At 35.8% G+C, this 20725-nt stretch overlaps 2 protein-coding genes across 3 annotated transcripts; both read left to right on the top strand.

Moving 5' to 3' along the window:
* The first annotated feature begins 1045 nt into the window (after positions 1–1045).
* Positions 1046–4406, top strand: LOC115713072 (F-box/kelch-repeat protein At1g67480). 2 transcript variants are annotated; one of them, XM_030641553.2, is made up of 4 exons: positions 1046–1312; positions 2037–2106; positions 2205–3094; positions 3537–4406. In XM_030641553.2, the coding sequence occupies exons 3-4, from the start codon at positions 2559–2561 to the stop codon at positions 4165–4167; spliced, it is 1167 nt and encodes a 388-aa protein (XP_030497413.1). In that variant the 5' UTR covers positions 1046–1312; positions 2037–2106; positions 2205–2558; the 3' UTR covers positions 4168–4406. The 2 variants fall into 2 exon arrangements, with proteins under 2 accessions (XP_030497413.1, XP_030497415.1); XM_030641555.2 differs by having other exon boundaries at positions 1047–1182.
* A 964-nt stretch (positions 4407–5370) lies between these two features.
* On the top strand, positions 5371–10197 carry LOC115714817 (nuclear pore complex protein NUP54). The gene is made up of 9 exons (XM_030643583.2): positions 5371–6023; positions 6116–6169; positions 6285–6344; positions 6466–6576; positions 8261–8326; positions 8411–8497; positions 8602–8703; positions 8808–8957; positions 9677–10197. Exons 1-9 carry the CDS (start codon positions 5538–5540, stop codon positions 9785–9787), a joined length of 1227 nt encoding a protein of 408 aa, XP_030499443.1. The 5' UTR covers positions 5371–5537; the 3' UTR covers positions 9788–10197.
* Positions 10198–20725: the final 10528 nt, after the last annotated feature.

The raw sequence follows: 20725 nt of genomic DNA, 5'->3' as shown, positions 1-20725 counted from the left end.
AAATCTCAAAAAGTTGAACTGGAGTTCCCAAACAATCCAACTCAAGTATAAACAAAAAAAATTACATCGATACTATAGTAAAATGCTTATCCTGGTGTATTTTTGTTGTTTTCCAAAGGTCTAATGGTGAATTTGTTCATATTTAATCATAAAGAGACATGTAGATAAAGTTATGTACGTGGAAACACTGTTCTGATTTTTAATGTTTCACAACAGTTGCATAAACATTTTGCTAACAATTATTTCGTCTGATTGAAACCTTCGGCCAACCACCTAGCAACCACTCAAAAACTTTCGTCTGATTGAAACCTTCGTCTAATGCAACCTTCGACCAACCACCTAGCAACCACCCTGCAACCATCGTTTGATTGAAACCTTCGTTTGATGCAACTACCGGCAATCACGCAACAACCACCCTGCAACTATTATCTGATTGTGTAAGTGATGATAGTGTAAGTGGTATTTTGATAATTAAAATCACATAAAAAGTATTGTCTTACCTGATGGAAATATTTTTGTAAATAAAATGTCAATTTATATTTTCCATGTAATATATTATATTTTTATATGATGTAAAATTTTTTAACATCATTAAAAAATACTACTATTAAAGATCTACTTAGTACAATTATTTATGAGGTATCATATATTTTAATATATTTTATTTTATTAGATTGCTAATCAATTGTTTAAGGCAAACAAAAAAATTAAAGGACAACCTTATGTAAAAAAGTAGTGAGCGTGTGTTTGACCCAAGCTCACCAATCACCACGTGTTAAGAAAAAAAATAAAAACAAAATTATCGGCCACCGAACAACACTGAAAAAAGAAATAAAAAATATCACTGTTTTTTTTAATTCATTTTGAAAGTCTAATTTGGTTTTTTTGATAAACAATTAGAAGTCTAATTTAAGCTCTCCAAGTCATCGATCAAATCGAAATCATGATCCAAAATCAGAACAATCGAACGGTCCATATTAAGTGTACAGGTAATCGTATTATCCGAGTACTTACTTTCACCTAAAATATTCTCTTTTAATTGTTCCCAAAAATAAATAAATAAAAAATATAAAAAATTTGTTCCTTCCTTTATTTCGGGAACACAAACCAAATTAAACTCATTATAGCAATCTCTTTCCTTACCGGTTCTGCGGAAATATCATTCTGACGTGGTCCGGTTCTGTAAGCTTTATCTTCCTCACTTCTCTACTTATATAAATCTTCCTCTTTCATATTATTCTCTCTCACTTCAAATATCATTCATTTCCCATAATACACACAAACACAATCACCAAATCTCCACTTGTTTCAGGTATGCATCAATCATTTTTTCTTTCTTCTTCAACATTTTCATTTACGCCGCCATTATTATCTTTTGCTTGGATATTTTGGCGTTAGATCTGTAATAGAACATGGGTTTTTTTTTTGTACATGGGTTATTTCGGATTATGTTTGTGGGGTACTAATTGAGCTAACAATTGAAAATGAATGTAGGTTTCTTTGTTTTGTATTAATCATTAGCTTGTTGTAAGTATAATTTTTGGACAGTAGTAAATTGAGTTGTGTTGTTGTGTAGTTCATATCTGAATATTGGATCTTTGATTTTATTTCATCAAATTTGAATTCAGTAACTGATGATGTACTTCAAAATTGGATTTTGACTTCAGTAGCTGATATTTCTTTACACAACTTGAGGGTGGATATCATTATCCTTGAATCGAATTTAGATTTGTATTATTGCTTATTCATATATGATCTATTTTCTTTATCTTTACTTTTGATTTTTTTTACTTCTTGGATGGATCTTAGATCTGAGGTAGCAGTTTTACCTTTTCTGCGAAGATAAAAGAACAATCTTTCATTTGCTTATATTGGCACAGTTAAAAATTTAGTCAAATGCTATAATTTTAGGTGTTCTAGTGCTTTCGTGGATGAGATTTGCTATGCCTATCAGAATCATTATTATTGATCTAAAGTCAATTTTTGGTTATCTATGAGCTGACCTTTTCTTTTTTCCTTCTTTCCGGTGTATGAAGGTGGAAACCATTATCAAGAAAATGGAAGTTACTGGAGGCTAAAACCATCTTGGTTTTATGGCACTGATCGGTATGTTTTCCTTTTTTTAAGACTCTTAATCTCCATCAATACTGATGAATTTATACAGCTTTTATTTATTTATTATGCTACTGTGTTTGTTTTTATAGGACTTTGGCAAATGTGTGGAGGGCGAGACGCTACTGTTATCTTACAAATTAGTTTAAATAAAAGAACAAGAATCAGTTTTTCTAAGAGCAGAACCTCTGGTATGGAATTTGAATCAGAGCGGAGGAAACACAAGAAATCGTTGGCATTTACCACTGAAGTTATTCGTTCTGCAACATTTTTTATGGCTTGGTCTTGTAGAATCCCTTTAGGAGATGCGTATCATGAGTTTCTTTAATTGAAGGTCTAATTATAAAATCATTAAGTCATCCTTTGAGAGCTAAAGTTAAAGTCAAGGGTGTGGAATCATCTAGTTATCAACAACCCTCTTGATCTAAGTAGCTTCTCTTACAAAAATGCCTGGTTTTCTGAGTGAAAACAAGAGATTTAAACAACCAACTATGAGTTTATTTAATTCACTCAAACAGGATACTTTGATTCGCTCGAAAAGTTATCCTGGTTTGTCTTCTCAACTTCTAGATGAAGTTGACAGTCACAGCCCCATTCTACCTGGGCTGCCTGATGATGTGGCAAAACATTGCCTTGCTCTTGTACCTCGTACCAACTTCCCAACTATGGGTGGTGTGTGCAAGAAATGGAGGTCATTTATTCAAAGCAAAGAGTTTATCACTGTAAGGCAATTAGCTGGAGTGCTTGAGGAGTGGCTCTATATCTTAACTGTGGATGCTGAATCAAAGGAGAGCCACTGGGAGGTTTTGGATTGTGTGGGGAACAAAAATCGCATTCTTCCTGCCATGCCCGGTTTTGCTAAATCTGGGTTTGGGGTAGTTGTTCTAAACGGAAAGCTTCTTGTCATTGGGGGCTATACAGTGATCAATGGAGTGGCCTTTGCATCACCAGATGTTTATCAATATGATTCTTGCCTCAACAGGTTTGTTTTTCCTTTGGAGTGGCCTTTGTTTTTTAATTGGTTCGGGGTAGTTGCTCTAAATAAGCTCTACCTTAATGATCTCATTTATTAAAAAAAAAAAGAAAAAGAGAGGAGTTTTTTGCTTTACCATTACCACCATGCTTACTGCTGCATAAATGGTAGTGAATTAGCTTAATAGTTTGAATATAGCGTGCAGACTTACAATCTACCTGTTATGCTTTGGACATGTACTAGCATTTGCATTTTGCTTCTCACTTTTTAAAATATGCATCCATAAGTTCTTAAATAACTGGTATACAATGGCCTCTTTTCTAATAGTACTACTTCATGAGGAATGAGTTGCTGCAATTTTTTGAGTTTGCTTAACATGTGACTTGTTTTGGACCCGAAAGAGTATGTAGTGTTCTTTTGCTAATTCTGTGATACATTGTGTTATTTGCAGCTGGAGCAAATTAACAGACATGAACTTTGCTCGATATGACTTTGCTTCTGCTGAAGTTAATGGAAAAGTTTATGTAGTCGGAGGCTATGGTATTGATGGCAACAGTCTATCTAGTGCTGAGGTATACGACCCTGAAACCAATTCATGGAGCATCATAGAGTCTCTTCGTCGTCCGAGGTGGGGTTGCTTTGCTTGTGGATTTGAGGGGAAGCTCTATGTCATGGGGGGAAGGTCAAGCTTCACCATTGGAAATTCAAAGTTTGTGGATATCTACAATCCTGAGAAGCAAAGTTGGTGTGAGATGAAGAAGAATGGTTGTGTCATGGTCACTTCTCATGCTGTGGTGGGGAAGAACCTCTTCTGTATGGAGTGGAAGAACCAGCGGAAGCTTGCTATTTTTGATTCAGCTGACAATTCGTGGAAGATGGTGCCTGTTCCATTGACAGGTAGTACTAGTATCGGTTTCCGTTTTGGAATATTAGATGGGAAAGTCCTACTGTTCTCACTAGAGAAAGAACCCAATTATCAAACTCTGCTGTATGATCCGAATGGTGCCCCCGGATCGGAATGGAAGACTTCTGAGATTAAGCCTTCCGGTTCATGCTTGTACTGTGTTACCATCAAGGCCTGAAAGTTTATTCTGCTATTTGCTGAACTTCTTTTATTCACTGTATTAATATTTTAAGCTGTTAACTCTTTTTTTTGAAAGCAAGCTGTTAACTCTTTGTTGTACTGTAATATTAGACTTATCATAGATAATCTGATCTATGAACTTAAAACAATATTGTCATGGATGTTAGTTTAAAATACTGTATTGTGTGGTTCCGGACAAACTAAGAGCTTCAAATAAATGATAAAATATTGTTGTCACATTGATGTGTAAAAGGGGATTATGTGATGGTAATCCTATTATTTTCGGCTAAAACTAAAACAACAATTTATTATTTTCAGAGTAATTTGTGGCATAATTTTCCTAAGTGTCTAGTTCATTGTAATTAATTTTTAATTCCAAAATTTTGGTGGTAAAATTTTCAAAATTTGTGTTCTGTTAGCAATTTAACATTTCTATCAATTTTTAGGTACTAAGTGCCATGTTGGAATGTTCAAGTGTACACATGACACAATTTAATTTCGTTTAATTTTACTATTTCAATGATTGTTTATGTATTAAGTTATGATCCCTTGATTTTGATATCTACCAAATCATGTCCCTCAAACTTTGGCATAGATATATATTAAATCATGCCCCTGAACTTTCATCATGTTAGATTTTTTTTAAGAATAATTACATAAGGTACCATTTTTTGTGAAATATTTACATTTTTACGTTCAAAGAATATTTTTTTTTACATTTTTACGGTTTTCTAAAAAGTAACACGAAAACAACATAAAATCAACAAGAAAACAACATAAAAGTAACATGAAAATAACAACAAAAACTAACAAAAAATAACATACATATAACAAAAAATTAACAACAAATGAACAAAATTTCAACATAAAGAGACCGTATTTTATGTAAATAAAATCAAAAAAATCGTAAAAATGTTTAAAATTCCGTGAAATTGTATTTTTGTTGTTTTTGTACATTGGTGAAATTAACCTTTTTTTTACTAAAATTAAACAAAAGTTTTTAAATTCAACAATATGAATAATTCAAGGAGTATTTTTAACTACCTACCTTAAGGGATATGATACATGTTAAAGTTCGGAGAGTAAAAATCCTAATTAACTGTGTATTTATTATGAAAAGAAAATAAAAAGAATTCACTTTCTTTCACACAATAAAAGGCTCAAGACCAATAATTAGATTTACAACCTCTTGTAAGTGGGCTGAAAAAGCCCATATACCGAAAAGGAGAAGAAGAGCTTAGGACAGTGTAAATGAGTCCAAGAAAACATTTCTCAAAACGGTGCCTCCCGCTCGAAAGTTGAATACACCAAAAGGGTTTCGCATTTCAATTCTCTGCGAAATTCAGACCAACCTTTTCATCTTCCACAATGTTCGGATCTCAGTCTTCAACACCGGCCTTTGGCACTCCGTCTTCAGCTCCGGCCTTCGGCGCTCAGTCTTCAACTCCAGCCTTCGCCACTCCGTCTTCAACCCCAGCCTTCGGTACTCCATCTTCAACCCCGGCCTTCGGCACTCCATCTTCGACTCCGGCTTTTGGAACACCATCATCGGGTTCGCTTTTCGGTACCGCGTCTTCGGCTCCAGCCTTTGGGTCTTCGTCGACGCCTTCTTTCAACACTGGCTTCGGTTCGTTGCTCTCGACTCCCTTTACTTCGCAAACTCAGGCTCAGCAGAGCTCATTGTTTCAACAGCAGACCCCGTTGTTTCAGCAGCAGACACAGTCGGCCGGTGGTTTTGGTTTTCAGACACCTTTCTCGACGCCTCAAACTTCTTTTTTTCCTAATTCGCAATTGACTACTCAAATGGCTCCTGTTGCTCCTATCCCGTTCTCTCTCGCTGATCGTGACATTCAAGTACTGTATCTATCTATCTATCTATCTATCTTTGTTCGAAACCCTAAACCTGTGTGATTTCTTATTGTTTTTTTTTTTTTTTTGAATATCAGGCAATTGTTGAGGCGTACAAGGAGGATCCTGGAAACCCTAAATATTCTTTTAAGGTCCGTTTACATTTTTTCTGTTATGTATATCGTTCTATATTCAGTAGTATTAACTTCCAATTTAGACTTACATTGTCTGTTCTGATGCTTTAATCCTCGTATTTAATGTTTGCAGCATTTGCTGTTCAGTGTAACCGATGCCCAGTTTAGAGTGAAGCCTGCCGGTGTATCGGATGTGAGTTTTTTCTTTCTCTCTTGTCTCTGCGAAAATGTGTTATTTTATGCTTGATGGTATATACTTCTATCGTTTTATCTTTCTTTTCCGACTAATTCCGGACAATAGTTTGCTATGCCAGATTATGTGGGCAGAGGCTATGAGAAAGCTCGAGGGTATGGAAAGTACAGATCGAGAACGGTTATGGCCTCAGCTTGTTCATGGTTTCAAGGATCTTTCACAACGCTTAAAGGTACTTTTGTTAGTCTTATACATGTTGAGGATTTACTTTACCTTGGTTTGCTTTGTTTTATAGTTGATTTAAAATAAGTTTGATTGATGTACTTTTATACGATGGAAGCTCGACACACAATTAGTTAATTTAGCCACGTAACTATTTTAGCTAGTAATTTTGAGCAAGAGAAACCAAGCTCTAAAATTGTTATCGATGTAGAGAGCGGTTGGATTTGGAAGATAATCATTAGCTATTTTGTCTAAGAAGTAAGAACAATGGCTTTCAAAGAAAAAAAAAAAAGAAGTAAGAACAATGTATAGCTAACATGGTTGAAGATGCTCTTAAAATTTTTGTTGTCTCTGAGGTCTGAGCAATTGTATTTATCTTTAGTTACTTACCAAGTTTATTACAGGTTATACTGATTAATATACAAGTTTAACCAATTTTTTTACTCTATTGTTTGCTAGTTCCTCGTAAGAATTGCAATTTTTGAGGCTTGTAATGTACCATTTGGACTGTAGCTAAATAGTACTAGTAAATATTAACAGTAATGGCTTATGGTTGGATAGATACATGCTAGTTAGCATGAAGTTATTTAAAGTTATAGACATTTAGTGAAGGAAACCTCATCTAAAGAGGGTGCTAACACTTCCATTTCCAACATTGATTGGATCAATGTTTTAATCTGAGTGAAGGTTGTGGTATTTCTTGTGTTGACTGTTGCTTTTGACAACTAATTAATATTTAGGTTAAGGATGATAAATAAGTGTTTAGAGAAGTATTTTTGTGTGGTTCAGTCGTTAACAAGTCTTAGTCTACGAGTTGATTGTATTTATGTTGAAAGTTACAACAATATCAAAATCTCGAATCCCTTTACGATGATAATGACTCTCTTATTTATAGAAGTAGAGAGGGGCCTCCTTGGAAAGACGCTTGCTCTCAAGAAAATGACCTAAAGATCCTTCCTTTAGGGTATATTTACTTGTTAAAATGGGGAATTACCTTCCTTTGGGCTCAAAGTCCAAGCCCAAACCCAGTGGTGGGTGAGCGAGGACAGGACTTGTCCATTGGTGATGTGTTAGGTGATGGTAGGAGTTGCTTATAGGCGCGCATGGGAAAGATCTATGTCAAAAAGGTAGTGTGTAAATCCCAATGATTATTTTGCTTTGTGAGAAACTAGTTTTGCCATTAGTACAGAAGGGTCAAGCTACAATGCTTTCCCTTTAAATGCGCTGACAGATGGGGTTCACCTCTCTCGTAGAGGTACCTAGAGGGTTAGGTCCTCTCGGACCCCTTCTTCCTAGAGACAACCCTCTGGGCCGTTGGACCTGGCGAATGGTACCCTCCAGGCCTGCGAGGAGCTCTCAGAGAGAGTTCCTTCGGACCACTTCTAAGACAACAAGTATCTTTTGCGTGGGCCCCAAACCACTTGGCATGAATCTTGATGGTGCCACTTGTCTTATTCTGAATTTTGGGTCAACAACTTATTTATTAGCGGTAAAAAAGGGAGAATGTAGCATACTCTTGTTGGTTGCTGCCTCGTTTAGGTTGGCGTAATTGTTCAATAATTCCATCTTTGATTCGTAATTTGGGTGGTTTTGGGTAGCCATGTTACATTGTTACTTAATTTTTTCTTTTGGCTATCTTTGGTAATGTCCTTTTTGCTTGGTGTGTTGGATAGTGATGTTCCAATTGTTTGCAGCTCCAAGATGAAGTAATTGTTTCAGATGCTGAGAGATTGAGAATGACTCAAAGCAATGTGAAGATGGTATCATCCTCGATTTCTTATATATATGTATCTAGTGCATGTAAACTTTAAAGTGTCTCAATTTTGTTTTTGATTTTACTGCAGCTTCAAAGACATTTTCAAGCAGACACCCTTCCAAGAATCCAAAGAATGAGACAAAAAGAGCAAGGTCTTCAAAGACGCCTTTTAAAGGTTGACAATTATATGTTGTGTTTGGGATTGTTATTATTTGATTCTGCGTCTTAAGCAGTTGCTCTCATGTTTTGGATTTATCTTGCTTCTTTTGGTGGCAAAAGGTAATGAAAATAATGGAGGCATTGGAGGGAAAGGGTTGTCGTCTGCCTTTAACGAAAGGGGAAGCTGAACTTGCGGAGAAATTAGCTGCAATTGCTAGACAGGTGGCGTTTTGCAGTTCTTTTTCTTTTAAATAGTATTTTTGGCGACCTTGTTTGGTTGCCCTTTTTTATTGGTGAGTTATAACTAGTACTATATGCATGTTCAGTTAAAAGGATCTGGTACAGAGCTTTCTAGAAGGGTACAAAATCTACTCACCATATCCCGTGTCCAAGAATGTTCTATTATAGGTGGTGGTTCTGTCTATCTTCCAGGATCAACGAAAATACATGACCGGAGTCTTGCTGATATGCAAGAGGTGAGTTAAACAAATATGATTTCATTTTAAACAAGGACAAATTTTATAGTTGTGAGCATTATAAAAGGCATTTTAGGGTAATTTGCATACCGTTACTGATGCTGATGTTATTAATGCGTAGCCTCTATGATCATCTGACATTAATTAAGTGGCATTTTAGGTGCTATTTGGTTGGAGTAACAAACAAAATAATAAGAATAAGAATAAGAAGTTTGGGACATGTTTGTGTAGTGTTAAATTATTATATATAATAGGGTAAATACTATTTTGGACTCTGTGTTTTGCAAAAGTTACAGATTGGATCCTGTATTTTGTTAAATGATAAAATGGATCCTGTATTTTCTAAAATAGTAAAAATAAGACCCTGAGCTTAATTTTTGATAACTTTTTTTTTAATATAACCAACTTGAAGACAATACTTAATACGAATAGATACAGAAAATGTAAACAGTTTTGTCATATAGCACTTTTAGATCGGATTATAATTTAACTTTATTTTGACAAAAAATCAATTCAGGGTTTTATTTGTACTATTTTAGAAAATACAGAGTTCATTTTGTCATTTAACAAAACACAAGGTCTAATTGGTAACTTTTGTAAAATAGAGGGTCCAAAATGATATTTACCCTATATAATAATGCCAGTCGAAATGTATTGTCCTTCTGGTCTGTGATTTATAATGTTGGATAATATAATGATGTATTATGTTTGTGGTACAGGTCTTACAACAACAGACTGAAGCGATTGCTAGACTTGGCAATGTTTTGAAGAGAGATATGAGGGACATGGAGATTATAATGGCCGAGGACACAGATATGATAGATGATTAAAGCCCCTAAGCATTTTGGCTATAGTTACTGATGCTATTTTGTATGTTTTCAGTCACTTGAGTCGGCTATAAGATCAGCCAGCGGTGTCATGTTTGGGTGGTCTCGCTTTGAGAGCCTTCTAATTTTTGGCATGTTGGTTTGAGAACGGAAGAGTATGCAAAGACCTAAGGAACTACAATGCAAACACTAACATGTTTGCTCTTGCTCCTAGCAGTATTAAGCTGATCATCCGATGTTTTGATGGATTGGGCCTCATTGCCTCATAAATTATTGATCACCTAAATTCTAGGGAAAGACAAAAGAAAAAAGAAAAAGTTTTGACATAACATGCAAATTTAATTGCACAATATGACATTTTTTATTAAGAAAAACTTAAAAAAAAGGTAGTGAATACAATTTAGATTTTACTATAGTGACTCGTAGTCTGGAACTTTGTCTCTAACATTGTACTATGCAATAACTTTTTTAAGGGTGTTCACAAAGTATTCGATCTAATCTAATTCGCACGATCCAATTTAATCCAATCCGCAAAATGCGGATATCCGCACTTGTGCGGATCGGATGTTGTTTGACCTCAAAAAGTAACCGATCCAATCCAATCCGCACTTAATTATACATATTTTTAAAAAATTATAATATATAATATATATTAATAAAAAAAAAAATACAAACTTCTTTTAGTAACATATTGAGTTGGTGTATTTTATTTATTTTATAATAAAAAATACAAGAAAAATAATTTTATTCACATAGACACATACACATAAATTTAAATATATGTATACTAGTTTAGTTATTTTAGTAAGAGATACATATATATTTTAGTGTAAATCTAAAGATAAGTACATATATATTGATATATATATATATTGGTTTAATTTGTATATAAATAGAGATGGAAATAGATTATTATTGGAGATTAAGAAACAATAGTATTTTTTTAATTTTTTTCTATGAAATATTAAATAATTTATTATTAAAAAAATAATCGATCCAATCCGCACTATTGCGGATTGGATTGGATTGGATTTAAACTCTTATGCGGATCGGATTGGATCCAAAATATGAAATCCGCACTTAGTGCAGATTGGATGTTGTTTGACCAAAAAAGTGCGGATTGGATCAGATGAACACCCCTAGCTATGCACATCTATCCCAGTATAGTGAACGTTTTAGAAATTTTATTTGAAATTTGATAAGAAGCAACTCTACTCCCACATTGTCATAGGTGAGTCTATCAAGAATACTCTTGTAGCTTTGTATTCCAATCCACTTGAAGTATAGATCTCATTAAGAGCTTCTATTTACTCAGCCTTAAATCACTTTAGGAATTCATGCTTCTCTTTTTTTATAATTATAGCATGATCTTAGTTTTATCACTTCATAACTTATTATTATCCATTGAACCTATTTTTTAGGATCTCTAGTCTATAGGTCAGGTTGTTATTCTGAGTGATTTATCAATCTAAGGGCAATAGTCCTATTCCTTTTGATGTTTTAAGGACTTTCTCTCTAGCTAAACATTTCGTCAAAGGATAGGTTAATATCATCATACATGATCCACTCTAACGGCTCCTGTTGAGAGACTCTCTAACAATACTGTGCTTATGACATAATTTATTGTCTTTTGCAATAGCTGTGGTACTATCGCAATAAATCAACACATCTGAAATAGGTCTTTCCCATAAAAGAATTTCAGCTAGCAGGCTTCTCAGCCACCCAGCTTCTTCACTAGCAGTAGCTAGTGCAATTATTTCAGGCTCCATTGTAGATTGAGCCAAAATAGTCTGTCTCTTAAATTTCCATGAAGCAGCTCCACCAATTATGGTAAAAATATAGCCATTGGTTGCCTTGGAGTCATCAAATAAAGTATTCCAATTAGCATCATTGTCAATGTTTTTTTGAGGTATCTCATAACCCTTTCAATAGCATTCCAATGCTCTGCACATGGTCTACTAGTAAACTTGCATATAATTCCACGACATAGGCAATGTTGGGTCTAGTACAGTCAGTGGCATACTGAAGACTGCCAATGATGCTTGCATATTCAGATTGTCTTACACTATCACTAGTGTTCTTAAATAATTTTACAATGGGATCATATGGTGTACAAGCAAGTTTGCAGTTAAAGTAATTATATTTCTTTAAGATCTTCTCAATGTAGTGAGATTGATCTAAAGAAATTCTCTTTTCAGACCTAGTGATTTGTATACCAAGGATTACATCCGCTTCACCTAGATATTTCATATCAATTTTTTCACATAACAGAGATTTCACTTTATTCACGACATGAATATTTGATCTAAAAACTAGCAAGTCATTCACATATAAACATATAGTAGTACAAACGTTATATTTAGATTTATAGTAAATGCATTTGTCACTTTTATTTATTTTAAAACTGTGTGAGATGACAAGATTATTAAATTTCTCATGTCATTGCTTAGGTGCCTGTTTCAATCCATACAAAAATTTATTTAATTTACACACTTTATGTTATTGACCAAGAACAACAAAACCTTCATGGCTATTAAACGCTTGATTACTATTGTCGTGCTTCAGGACAAAGCCTTAATGTTGATAAGCCAGTCCTTTCTTTCTCCCCAAATACTTTACCTGCCATCCAAACTAGCCTACATCAGATTTTGTAGATGGCTATCAAGCCTTGCCATGAGAGATACTTGGGATTACCTTCATACTTAGGTAGGGATAAAAAAAATTTTGTTTGGAGAAATTAAAGATAAGTTATGGACTCTACTTTCAGCCTCGCAAGAGAAATTGTTTTCAATTGGTGGCAAAGAAGTACTTCTCAAAGCAATAGCTCAATCTATCCCCATATGTTATGAGTTGCTTTTGGTTTTTGAAATCTCTTGTCAACAAATTGAGACAATGTGCAATAAATTTTGGTGGGGTTCTAACTCTTCATCATCTGGCATAAATTGGAAAACTTGGAAAGCTCTCACTCATTTGAAAGTTGAAGGAGTGGGATTTAAGAGTTTCGTTCATTTCAATCAAGTGCTTTTGGAAAAATAAGCATGGCTAATATTCTCCAATCCAAATTCTCTACTAAGTCGAGTTCTCAAGCCAAGGTACTTTAAGAACTCGTCTTTTTTGGATGCGGACTTAGGTTCTTACCCTTCCTTAACTTGGAGAGGTATTGTTTGGGGAAAAGAACTGCTGTCAAAAGGTCTTCGATGGAAAGTGGGTAATGGTGCCAATATTTTTGGTGCAACGGATCCATGGCTGCCAAGAATCACATCTTTTAAACCAGTGGTTTTTAAGGGCCACAACTCAGCAATGAGAGTCTCAGATCTTCTTTTAGATAATCGACAGTGGAATCATGAGCTGCTATCAAATCTGTTTTTGGATTCTTATGTTACAAAGATTCAAAGCATACCTTAACTCTCTTTGAACACCAAGATGAATTAATATGGCATCATGAATCGAATGGTATTTACTCTATCAAAACTAGTTATTCCCTTGCAACAAAATTTGATGAACAACAATCTGCTGCCAGCGATATACAATTGTTACAATGGTGGAAAAAATTCTAGACTTTAAAACTTCCATCAAAAATTTGAATTTTCATGTGGCGTGCTATCCATGCTTGTCTACCAGTCGCCAATATTCTTCAAACAAGCTATATTTTTGATTCTGCTCGATGCTCCTTATGCAACACAGATAAAGAGACTATAAATCATGCTCTCTTTTTCTGCAAACATGCAAAAAAGGTGTGACTGTCCTCTGGTTTTGATATTCATGAGCTTTTAACTTATCACATGAATCTTAAGGAATTCTTACTTCATGTATCTCATATATGGTCATCTTTACATCTTGAACAATTTGCAACAATACTTTGGAGCATTTGGACAGAAAGGAACAAAGAAAGACATGGAACTAAACCAAAGCCTCGTGAGGTTATTCTCTATTATGCAATCTCATACCTGGAAGAGTTTCACGTTGCTCGTAATTTTTGTCTTGTTGTTTCCTCGAACCTTGCTGGAGAATCTCAGACAGAGTATGCTCAAGATGCCACCTGGTTGAATCCCCCTACAAGCCGCCTGAAATTGAACACAGATGTGGTTGTTAATGCAGCTAATCAAACCTCTGGTTTTGGTGCTATTTTGCGTAATAGTGCAGGCAAAATTGTTGCTGCAATGTCTGCCCCTTTTCGAGGTTGTTTCTCACCGGTTGTCATGGAAGCTTTGGCTCTTATGCATAGTCTACAATGGCTCATTGATCTTCAACTACCTGTGCATTTAATCGAGACTGATTCTCTCTTAATAGTTAATTACTTTCCTCACAAGAGCTAGTTTCGAATTTCCATTACTTGTTAAATAACATTAATCGTTTAGTTTCTAATTTTCCTGGAGCTCAAGTCTCTCATGTGTATTGATCTACTAATAATGTTGCTCATTTGTTGGCTAAGTTCGCTCTTTCGGTGGGTACTCAATGTTCATGGTTGGAGGAAATACCTCCTCTCATTATGCCCTTTGTATTACGACTTTTGTTTTAATATAGAGACATTTTATCTCACAAAAAAATAAATAAATAAAGACCATAAAAAAACAAATAAAAATTGTTTATGGATTTTGGTGATAAAATTTTAATATTTATAGAGAATTTTGGAAATAGGAATAAAGCTATTTTTTTTTATGTTGTTTGTGTAATTATGCGCGAGAATATTTAGGACAACTTTGACTGTTGTTTTAGTTTATAACTTTTCGACATTTAATTGAAAGACAAATGCTCATGAGTTTTCATTTTAGAGCTGTCATCAATACGTGACTGGAAGATTTTCACTGGCCAAATTCGATAGTTGCAGTAACTTGAATACTCGCATTTTGAATGCTGTCATGGCTGCTACGTTGTATACTCTTCGGAAGAATAGGAATAGATGCATTTTTTATCTTTGTTGTGTTGCCCCAAGATGTTTGAGTATGGAAGTTAGAAAAATAGTTCAGCTTAGATTTTTAAATAAGGGTCCCTTTAAAGCTTGCCAAAAAAAGATGTATTTACTCAATGTTGTTGAGACAGTTAATTGTTAGTTAAAATGGTTGTTAGTCTGTTACAACTGTTTAGCATTCTTGTTGTGTATTCTGTTGTGTTTTTCGGTTTTAGCCTTGTGTCAAATGTATCCATATATATAGTACTGCTTTAGTACTATCAGACTCAATGAAGTCATTCTTTCTCACTTCAATCTTTTTCTATTCTTTCTCTTTCCTTTTCCCTGTTATTTTCTCTGTTCTTCCTTTTACTCTCCTGCAATGTCTCACAGGTTTAACATGGTATCAGAGCGGGACTTTCCTCCATTGACGGCAAACATGGCGACGATCGGAGCTCAAGTTACGCAGTACAACGGAGGTGCTACTCAACCAGCAAACAGAATCGGGGATAATCCTTCTCCAATCTCATTCAATCACACTCTCTCGATACGTCTTAATGACCACAACTTCTTGTTGTGGAAACAACAAGTGCTAGCTGCAATTAAAGGTAATCGGCTTCAAAAATTCATCTTCGATCCACCTCCAGCCCAATTTCTCAGTGATCAAGATCGTGCCCTAGAAAATATCAGTCAATCGTACAGTGACTGGGAGGTCCAAGACCAGCTTCTAGTCTCATGGCTACTTTCCTCTATGACCGAGAGTCTTCTTACAAGGATGGTGGGTTGCAACACAGCACAACAGATCTGGAACACTCTTGAAAAGCACTTTGCTCTTCAAGTTTCTTCCAAGATTCTTGAGTTCAGAACCAAGCTTCAACAAATCAAGAAAGGGAGAATGTCATTGAATGAGTATCTTCTTAAAGTGAAACAGATGGTGGATCTTCTTGCATCAGTTGGTGAAAGGCTCAGTGCTCGAGATCATATTGCAGCGATATTCAAGGGCTTACCTAGTGAATATGACACCTTTGTCATCTCTTCAAACACTAGGATTGAAGAGTACTCTGTTGCAGAGATTGAAGCCCTTCTCCTCTCATCTGAGTCAAGAATTGAAAAGAAGGACACTGAAATTGATCTAAGTGCTCATATGGCTGTTCAAGAATCGGATATGACAGCTTTAATGGAAGCTAATGTGGCCTACAGGAACTTTAGACAGCAACAGCACCCTCGATTCAATGGGAATGCATTCAATAGGAGCAGCCTCAGACCAAATTACCACCAAAACTCACCTTTGGCTCCACCACCAGGTTTCTCTAATCACATACCTCCTAATAGCAACTTCTATGGTCGTGGTAATATGCCTTTTAATAGAACTGGTAGATCACCTCCTATTCCTTCTAATAATAAGCAACAGTGTCAACTATGCTTGAAGATGGGACACACTGTTCATACCTGTTTTTACAGGTTTGACAAGTCATTTACAGGTCTAGCAGGGCCTAATCTTACTGCAGAATTGGGATCATCTTCAAGTGCTAATGCTCAAGCAAATTTAGCCACTGCTGCTCAAGGATCTGATGAAAATTGGTACCCCGATTCCGGAGCAACCAACCACTGCACACCCGATATGAGCAATCTCACAAATTGCACCAGTTATGATGGTCTAGAAAGGATGTATGTTGGAGACGGATCAGGTTTGTCTATTACTCATGTTGGTCAATCTCGTTTTTTGACAGAGCACACTAATAAACCTCTTGTCCTAAATAACTTGCTACATGTTCCTGAAATTACCAAAAATTTGTTGAGTGTTTCTAAATTTGCTTTGGATAATAATGTTTATTTCCAATTTCATCATGACATGTGCTATGTTAAGGACGAGTTGAGTCATCATACACTTTTGACGGGGAAGCACAAGAATGGCCTATATACTTTTGACCAATCTCAAATCAACTTCTTACCCGAAGCTTCACAAGTGCCTACTGCCAATGCCAACCTAAATCATACACTTCAATGTAATACTGTTTGTAGTCATTGTAATAAAGACAAATTTAGTGATTTTGATGTTTGGCACAATAGGCTTGGCCATCCCTCTGAAAGAACAGTTGCCAAAGTCCTGTCCGTGTGTAATCTGCCTTTAATCAATAAAAATGTCTCTTTTTGTTCTGCTTGTTGTCTTGGCAAGATACATAAGTTTCCTTTTCCAAAATTCTCTCAAACTGTCTATACTGAACCTCTTCAACTTGTTGTAGCTGATTTATGGGGACCCTCTCATACCTTGTCCTATAGTGGCTATAGCTACTACATTAGCTTTGTGGATGCATATTCTCGTTTCACTTGGATATACATGCTCAAAGCTAAATCGGATGCCTTAAAAATGTTTTTACAGTTCAAGGCCGAGGCTGAGTTGCAACTTTCCAAAAAGCTCAAAGTTCTCCAAACCGATTGGGGTGGAGAATTTAGATCTTTCACAGCCCCTTTACAACAAATTGGAGTCATTCATAGATACCCTTGTCCAACAACCCACCAACAAAATGGTCTCATTGAGAGAAAACATAGGCATATTGTTGAGCATGGTCTTGCCTTGCTTGCTCAAGCCTCCATGCCCTTAAAATTTTGGGATGAGGCTTTTCGGACTACTATCTATCTTTACAACAGACTTCCCTCACCTGTGCTTCATGACAAATCTCCTTTAGAAGTTCTGTTCAATACAAAGCCAGATTACACAACCTTGAGGACTTTTGGATGCACTTGTTATCCCAATATTAGGCCCTATAATAAGCATAAACTTCAGTTCAGGTCCTCACCTTGCACTTTCCTAGGCTATAGCTTGAATCATAAAGGTTATAAGTGTCTTGACTCTACAGGTCGAGTGTACATATCTCGAGATGTTTTATTTGATGAACACTCATTTCCTCACTCCAAAATGATTCCCTCCTCATCAAACACTACTCAACCTGTTGTGTCATCTAGTGCTGCTATTCCCACTGTCATTAAACAAAATAATTTTCCTCTTGAGATTGATCAAAATGTTGTGATAGACACTGATTTACATGCTGCTACTTGTAATACTGGTGCTACTAACTGCTATGGCAGAATTTCCTCTACTGTTATTGCAGGTACAGATCGGGTTAACACTGAAATGGCAGCTGAGTCATCTGATTTTCACACTAACAACCTCACTGAGACCGGTCCAACTCAGGTGCCTACACCAGACAACACTGTTGCTGTTGAATCAACTTCTCCAATCCTCACACCTACTACTTCAGATCACACCAGCATCTCTGCTGGTGCTCCAGCAGCAGCCACCATTGCACCAGCAGCAATACCTGTTAGCACTAATAACATTCATCCAATGAGGACTCGGTCTAAAGCTGGTATACACAAACCAAAAGCTTTTCTTTTATCTCGATTACCTGTCAATATTAGAGAAGCTTTACTTGATCCTCAATGGAATAGTGCTATGACAGATGAAATACTTGCCTTGATAAGAAACAAGACTTATACTCTTGTTCTTCTCCCCCCTGGAAGGACTGCAATAGGTTGTAAATGGGTTTACAAAATCAAAGAAAATGCTGATGGTAGTGTGAACAAGCTTAAAGCAAGATTGGTGGCTAAAGGGTTTCATCAACAACCAGGTTTTGACTTCACTGAAACTTTCAGTCCAGTGGTCAAACCCATCACAATCCGAATTGTTCTCACTCTTGCTCTCTCTCATGGTTGGATCATTAGGCAACTTGATGTTAACAACGCTTTTCTGAATGGTGATTTGCAAGAGGAGGTTTACATGTTGCAACCTCCTGGTTTTGAGGTTCCAGGCTCAGCTCATTTGGTGTGCAAATTGCATAAGGCTCTCTATGGCCTTAAACAAGCTCCTCGAGCTTGGTTTGACAAGCTACAGCATAGTCTTCTCAATCTTGGTTTTGTTTCGAGCAAGGCAGATCATTCTCTCTTCATTCAACATACATCCACATCTACTCTTCTAGTGTTGGTCTATGTTGATGACATCATTGTCACTGGAAGTGATTCTACAGCTGTTTCCAACTTAATAAGCTGCCTCAACAAAGAGTTTTCTCTTAAAGATCTTGGTCCTCTCTCCTATTTCTTAGGAATCGAAGTCACTCACTCTTCCACAGGCATGCATCTCTCACAAGCAAAATATGCCAAAGATCTTCTTACCCGTGCTGCAATGGATGGTGCCAAATCAGCCTCAACTCCAATGACTAGTGGATTGAAGTTATCGGCTTATGAGGGGGAACCAGTTGACAATGTTCAACACTATAGATCTATTGTTGGAGCTTTACAATACTTGACTATAACAAGACCCGAGTTGTCCTATAGTGTTAACAAAGTTTGCCAATACATGCAGAACCCTTTGACAACTCACTGGAATGCTGTGAAGAGGATTCTCAGGTATATAAAGGGCACTCAACATTTTGGTTTATATCTGCAGAAACCTTCCTCTCTTGATATTGTCGGTTTCTGTGATGCTGATTGGGCTTCAGATCCTGATGATAGAAGGTCAACATCTGGTCATACTGTGTTTTTTGGAGACAATCTTGTTGCTTGGTCTTGCAAGAAGCAACACACAGTGTCTCGGTCAAGTACAGAAGCCGAATATAGAAGCTTGGCTAATCTCACTGCTGAGATCTCATGGATTCACTCTCTATTTTCAGAATTGATTATTCATCTGTCGAGGCCTCCTGTGGTTTGGTGTGACAACCTTAGCACGGTTCTCTTAACCTTAAACCCCGTCCTACATGCTAGGACAAAACATATAGAGTTGGATCTCTATTTTGTAAGAGAAAAAGTGCAGCAGGGATTTATTGAAGTGAAGCATGTGCCAGCAATAGATCAGCTTGCTGATGGATTGACCAAGGCTATTTCAAGCACACGGTTTGCTGATTTTCGAACCAAACTCAAAATTGAAGATGTATCAATTCTGAGTTTAAGGGACGGTGTTGAGACAGTTAATTGTTAGTTAAAATGGTTGTTAGTCTGTTACAACTGTTTAGCATTCTTGTTGTGTATTCTGTTGTGTTTTTCGGTTTTAGCCTTGTGTCAAATGTATCCATATATATAGTACTGCTTTAGTACTATCAGACTCAATGAAGTCATTCTTTCTCACTTCAATCTTTTTCTATTCTTTCTCTTTCCTTTTCCCTGTTATTTTCTCTGTTCTTCCTTTTACTCTCCTGCAATGTCTCACAGGAATAGATGCATTTTTTATCTTTGTTGTGTTGCCCCAAGATGTTTGAGTATGGAAGTTAGAAAAATAGTTCAGCTTAGATTTTTAAATAAGGGTCCCTTTAAAGCTTGCCAAAAAAAGATGTATTTACTCAATGTAATTAAAAGTTGGTAGTGTTGGGGGTTAGTGGCTACTATTTGTAGCAACTACTTGGTTGTTGGTGTGGCATTGTACCTTTGTATTTACTTGATTTTTGAATAAAGTTTTTTGTTTTCAAAAAAAAAAAAAAACTTTTCGACATTCAAAGTGGGAGTATGTTATTATTTGCTGATGTGTAGGTAACCTTATAATTGTAATTAGTCTCTTTATTATGTATAGTAATGAAAAAAGCCCTAAAAAACATCTCTCACAATTTAAACATTTAGATTTTGGTTTGGCACAATAAACAAGTTTTCATTAATGGGAGGGAGGTGTGTTGACGCAAAAAGAAATTTCAAATACCCCAATGACGATTGGCCTTTTAAAATTGTGTCAAATCAAATTTACAACGGCGCCTTGACACGCAATAAACATAGAGTATGTTGAAAAATACCACTTTTATTAATCAATTAATCAAATTTACCTTTACTTTTATATTTATTTGAAACATACCTCTTTTTACGTGTATTGTACCCAAAATACCCTGATATAAGAGAGTCACATGGAGAGTATCTTGAAGTGACAGGGGCAAAATTGACATAATGTTTAAAAAAAGAGGTAAAAATGATAAATTTTAAAAAAAGGAGTAAAAATAAAAGATGACAATATAAAAAGAGTATAGAGTGTAATTTTCTCAAAACATATAAAAATATAAGGGAAATTTATAAAAATACTG

Source organism: Cannabis sativa, chromosome 4 (assembly GCF_029168945.1).
Source record: "Cannabis sativa cultivar Pink pepper isolate KNU-18-1 chromosome 4, ASM2916894v1, whole genome shotgun sequence".
NCBI classification, from domain to species: domain Eukaryota; kingdom Viridiplantae; phylum Streptophyta; class Magnoliopsida; order Rosales; family Cannabaceae; genus Cannabis; species Cannabis sativa.
This window is presented reverse-complemented; position numbering and strand designations above follow the sequence as displayed.

Coding starts and splice junctions, on each gene's coding strand:
- LOC115714817 (XM_030643583.2), top strand. CDS start 5,538: ATGTTCGGATCTCAGTCTTCAACACCGGCCTTTGGCACTCCGTCTTCA. Junction 6,170..6,284: donor ACCCTAAATATTCTTTTAAG/GTCCGTTTACAT, acceptor TAATGTTTGCAG/CATTTGCTGTTCAGTGTAAC. Junction 8,958..9,676: donor GTCTTGCTGATATGCAAGAG/GTGAGTTAAACA, acceptor TTTGTGGTACAG/GTCTTACAACAACAGACTGA.
- LOC115713072 (XM_030641553.2), top strand. CDS start 2,559: ATGCCTGGTTTTCTGAGTGAAAACAAGAGATTTAAACAACCAACTATG. Junction 3,095..3,536: donor TATGATTCTTGCCTCAACAG/GTTTGTTTTTCC, acceptor TGTTATTTGCAG/CTGGAGCAAATTAACAGACA.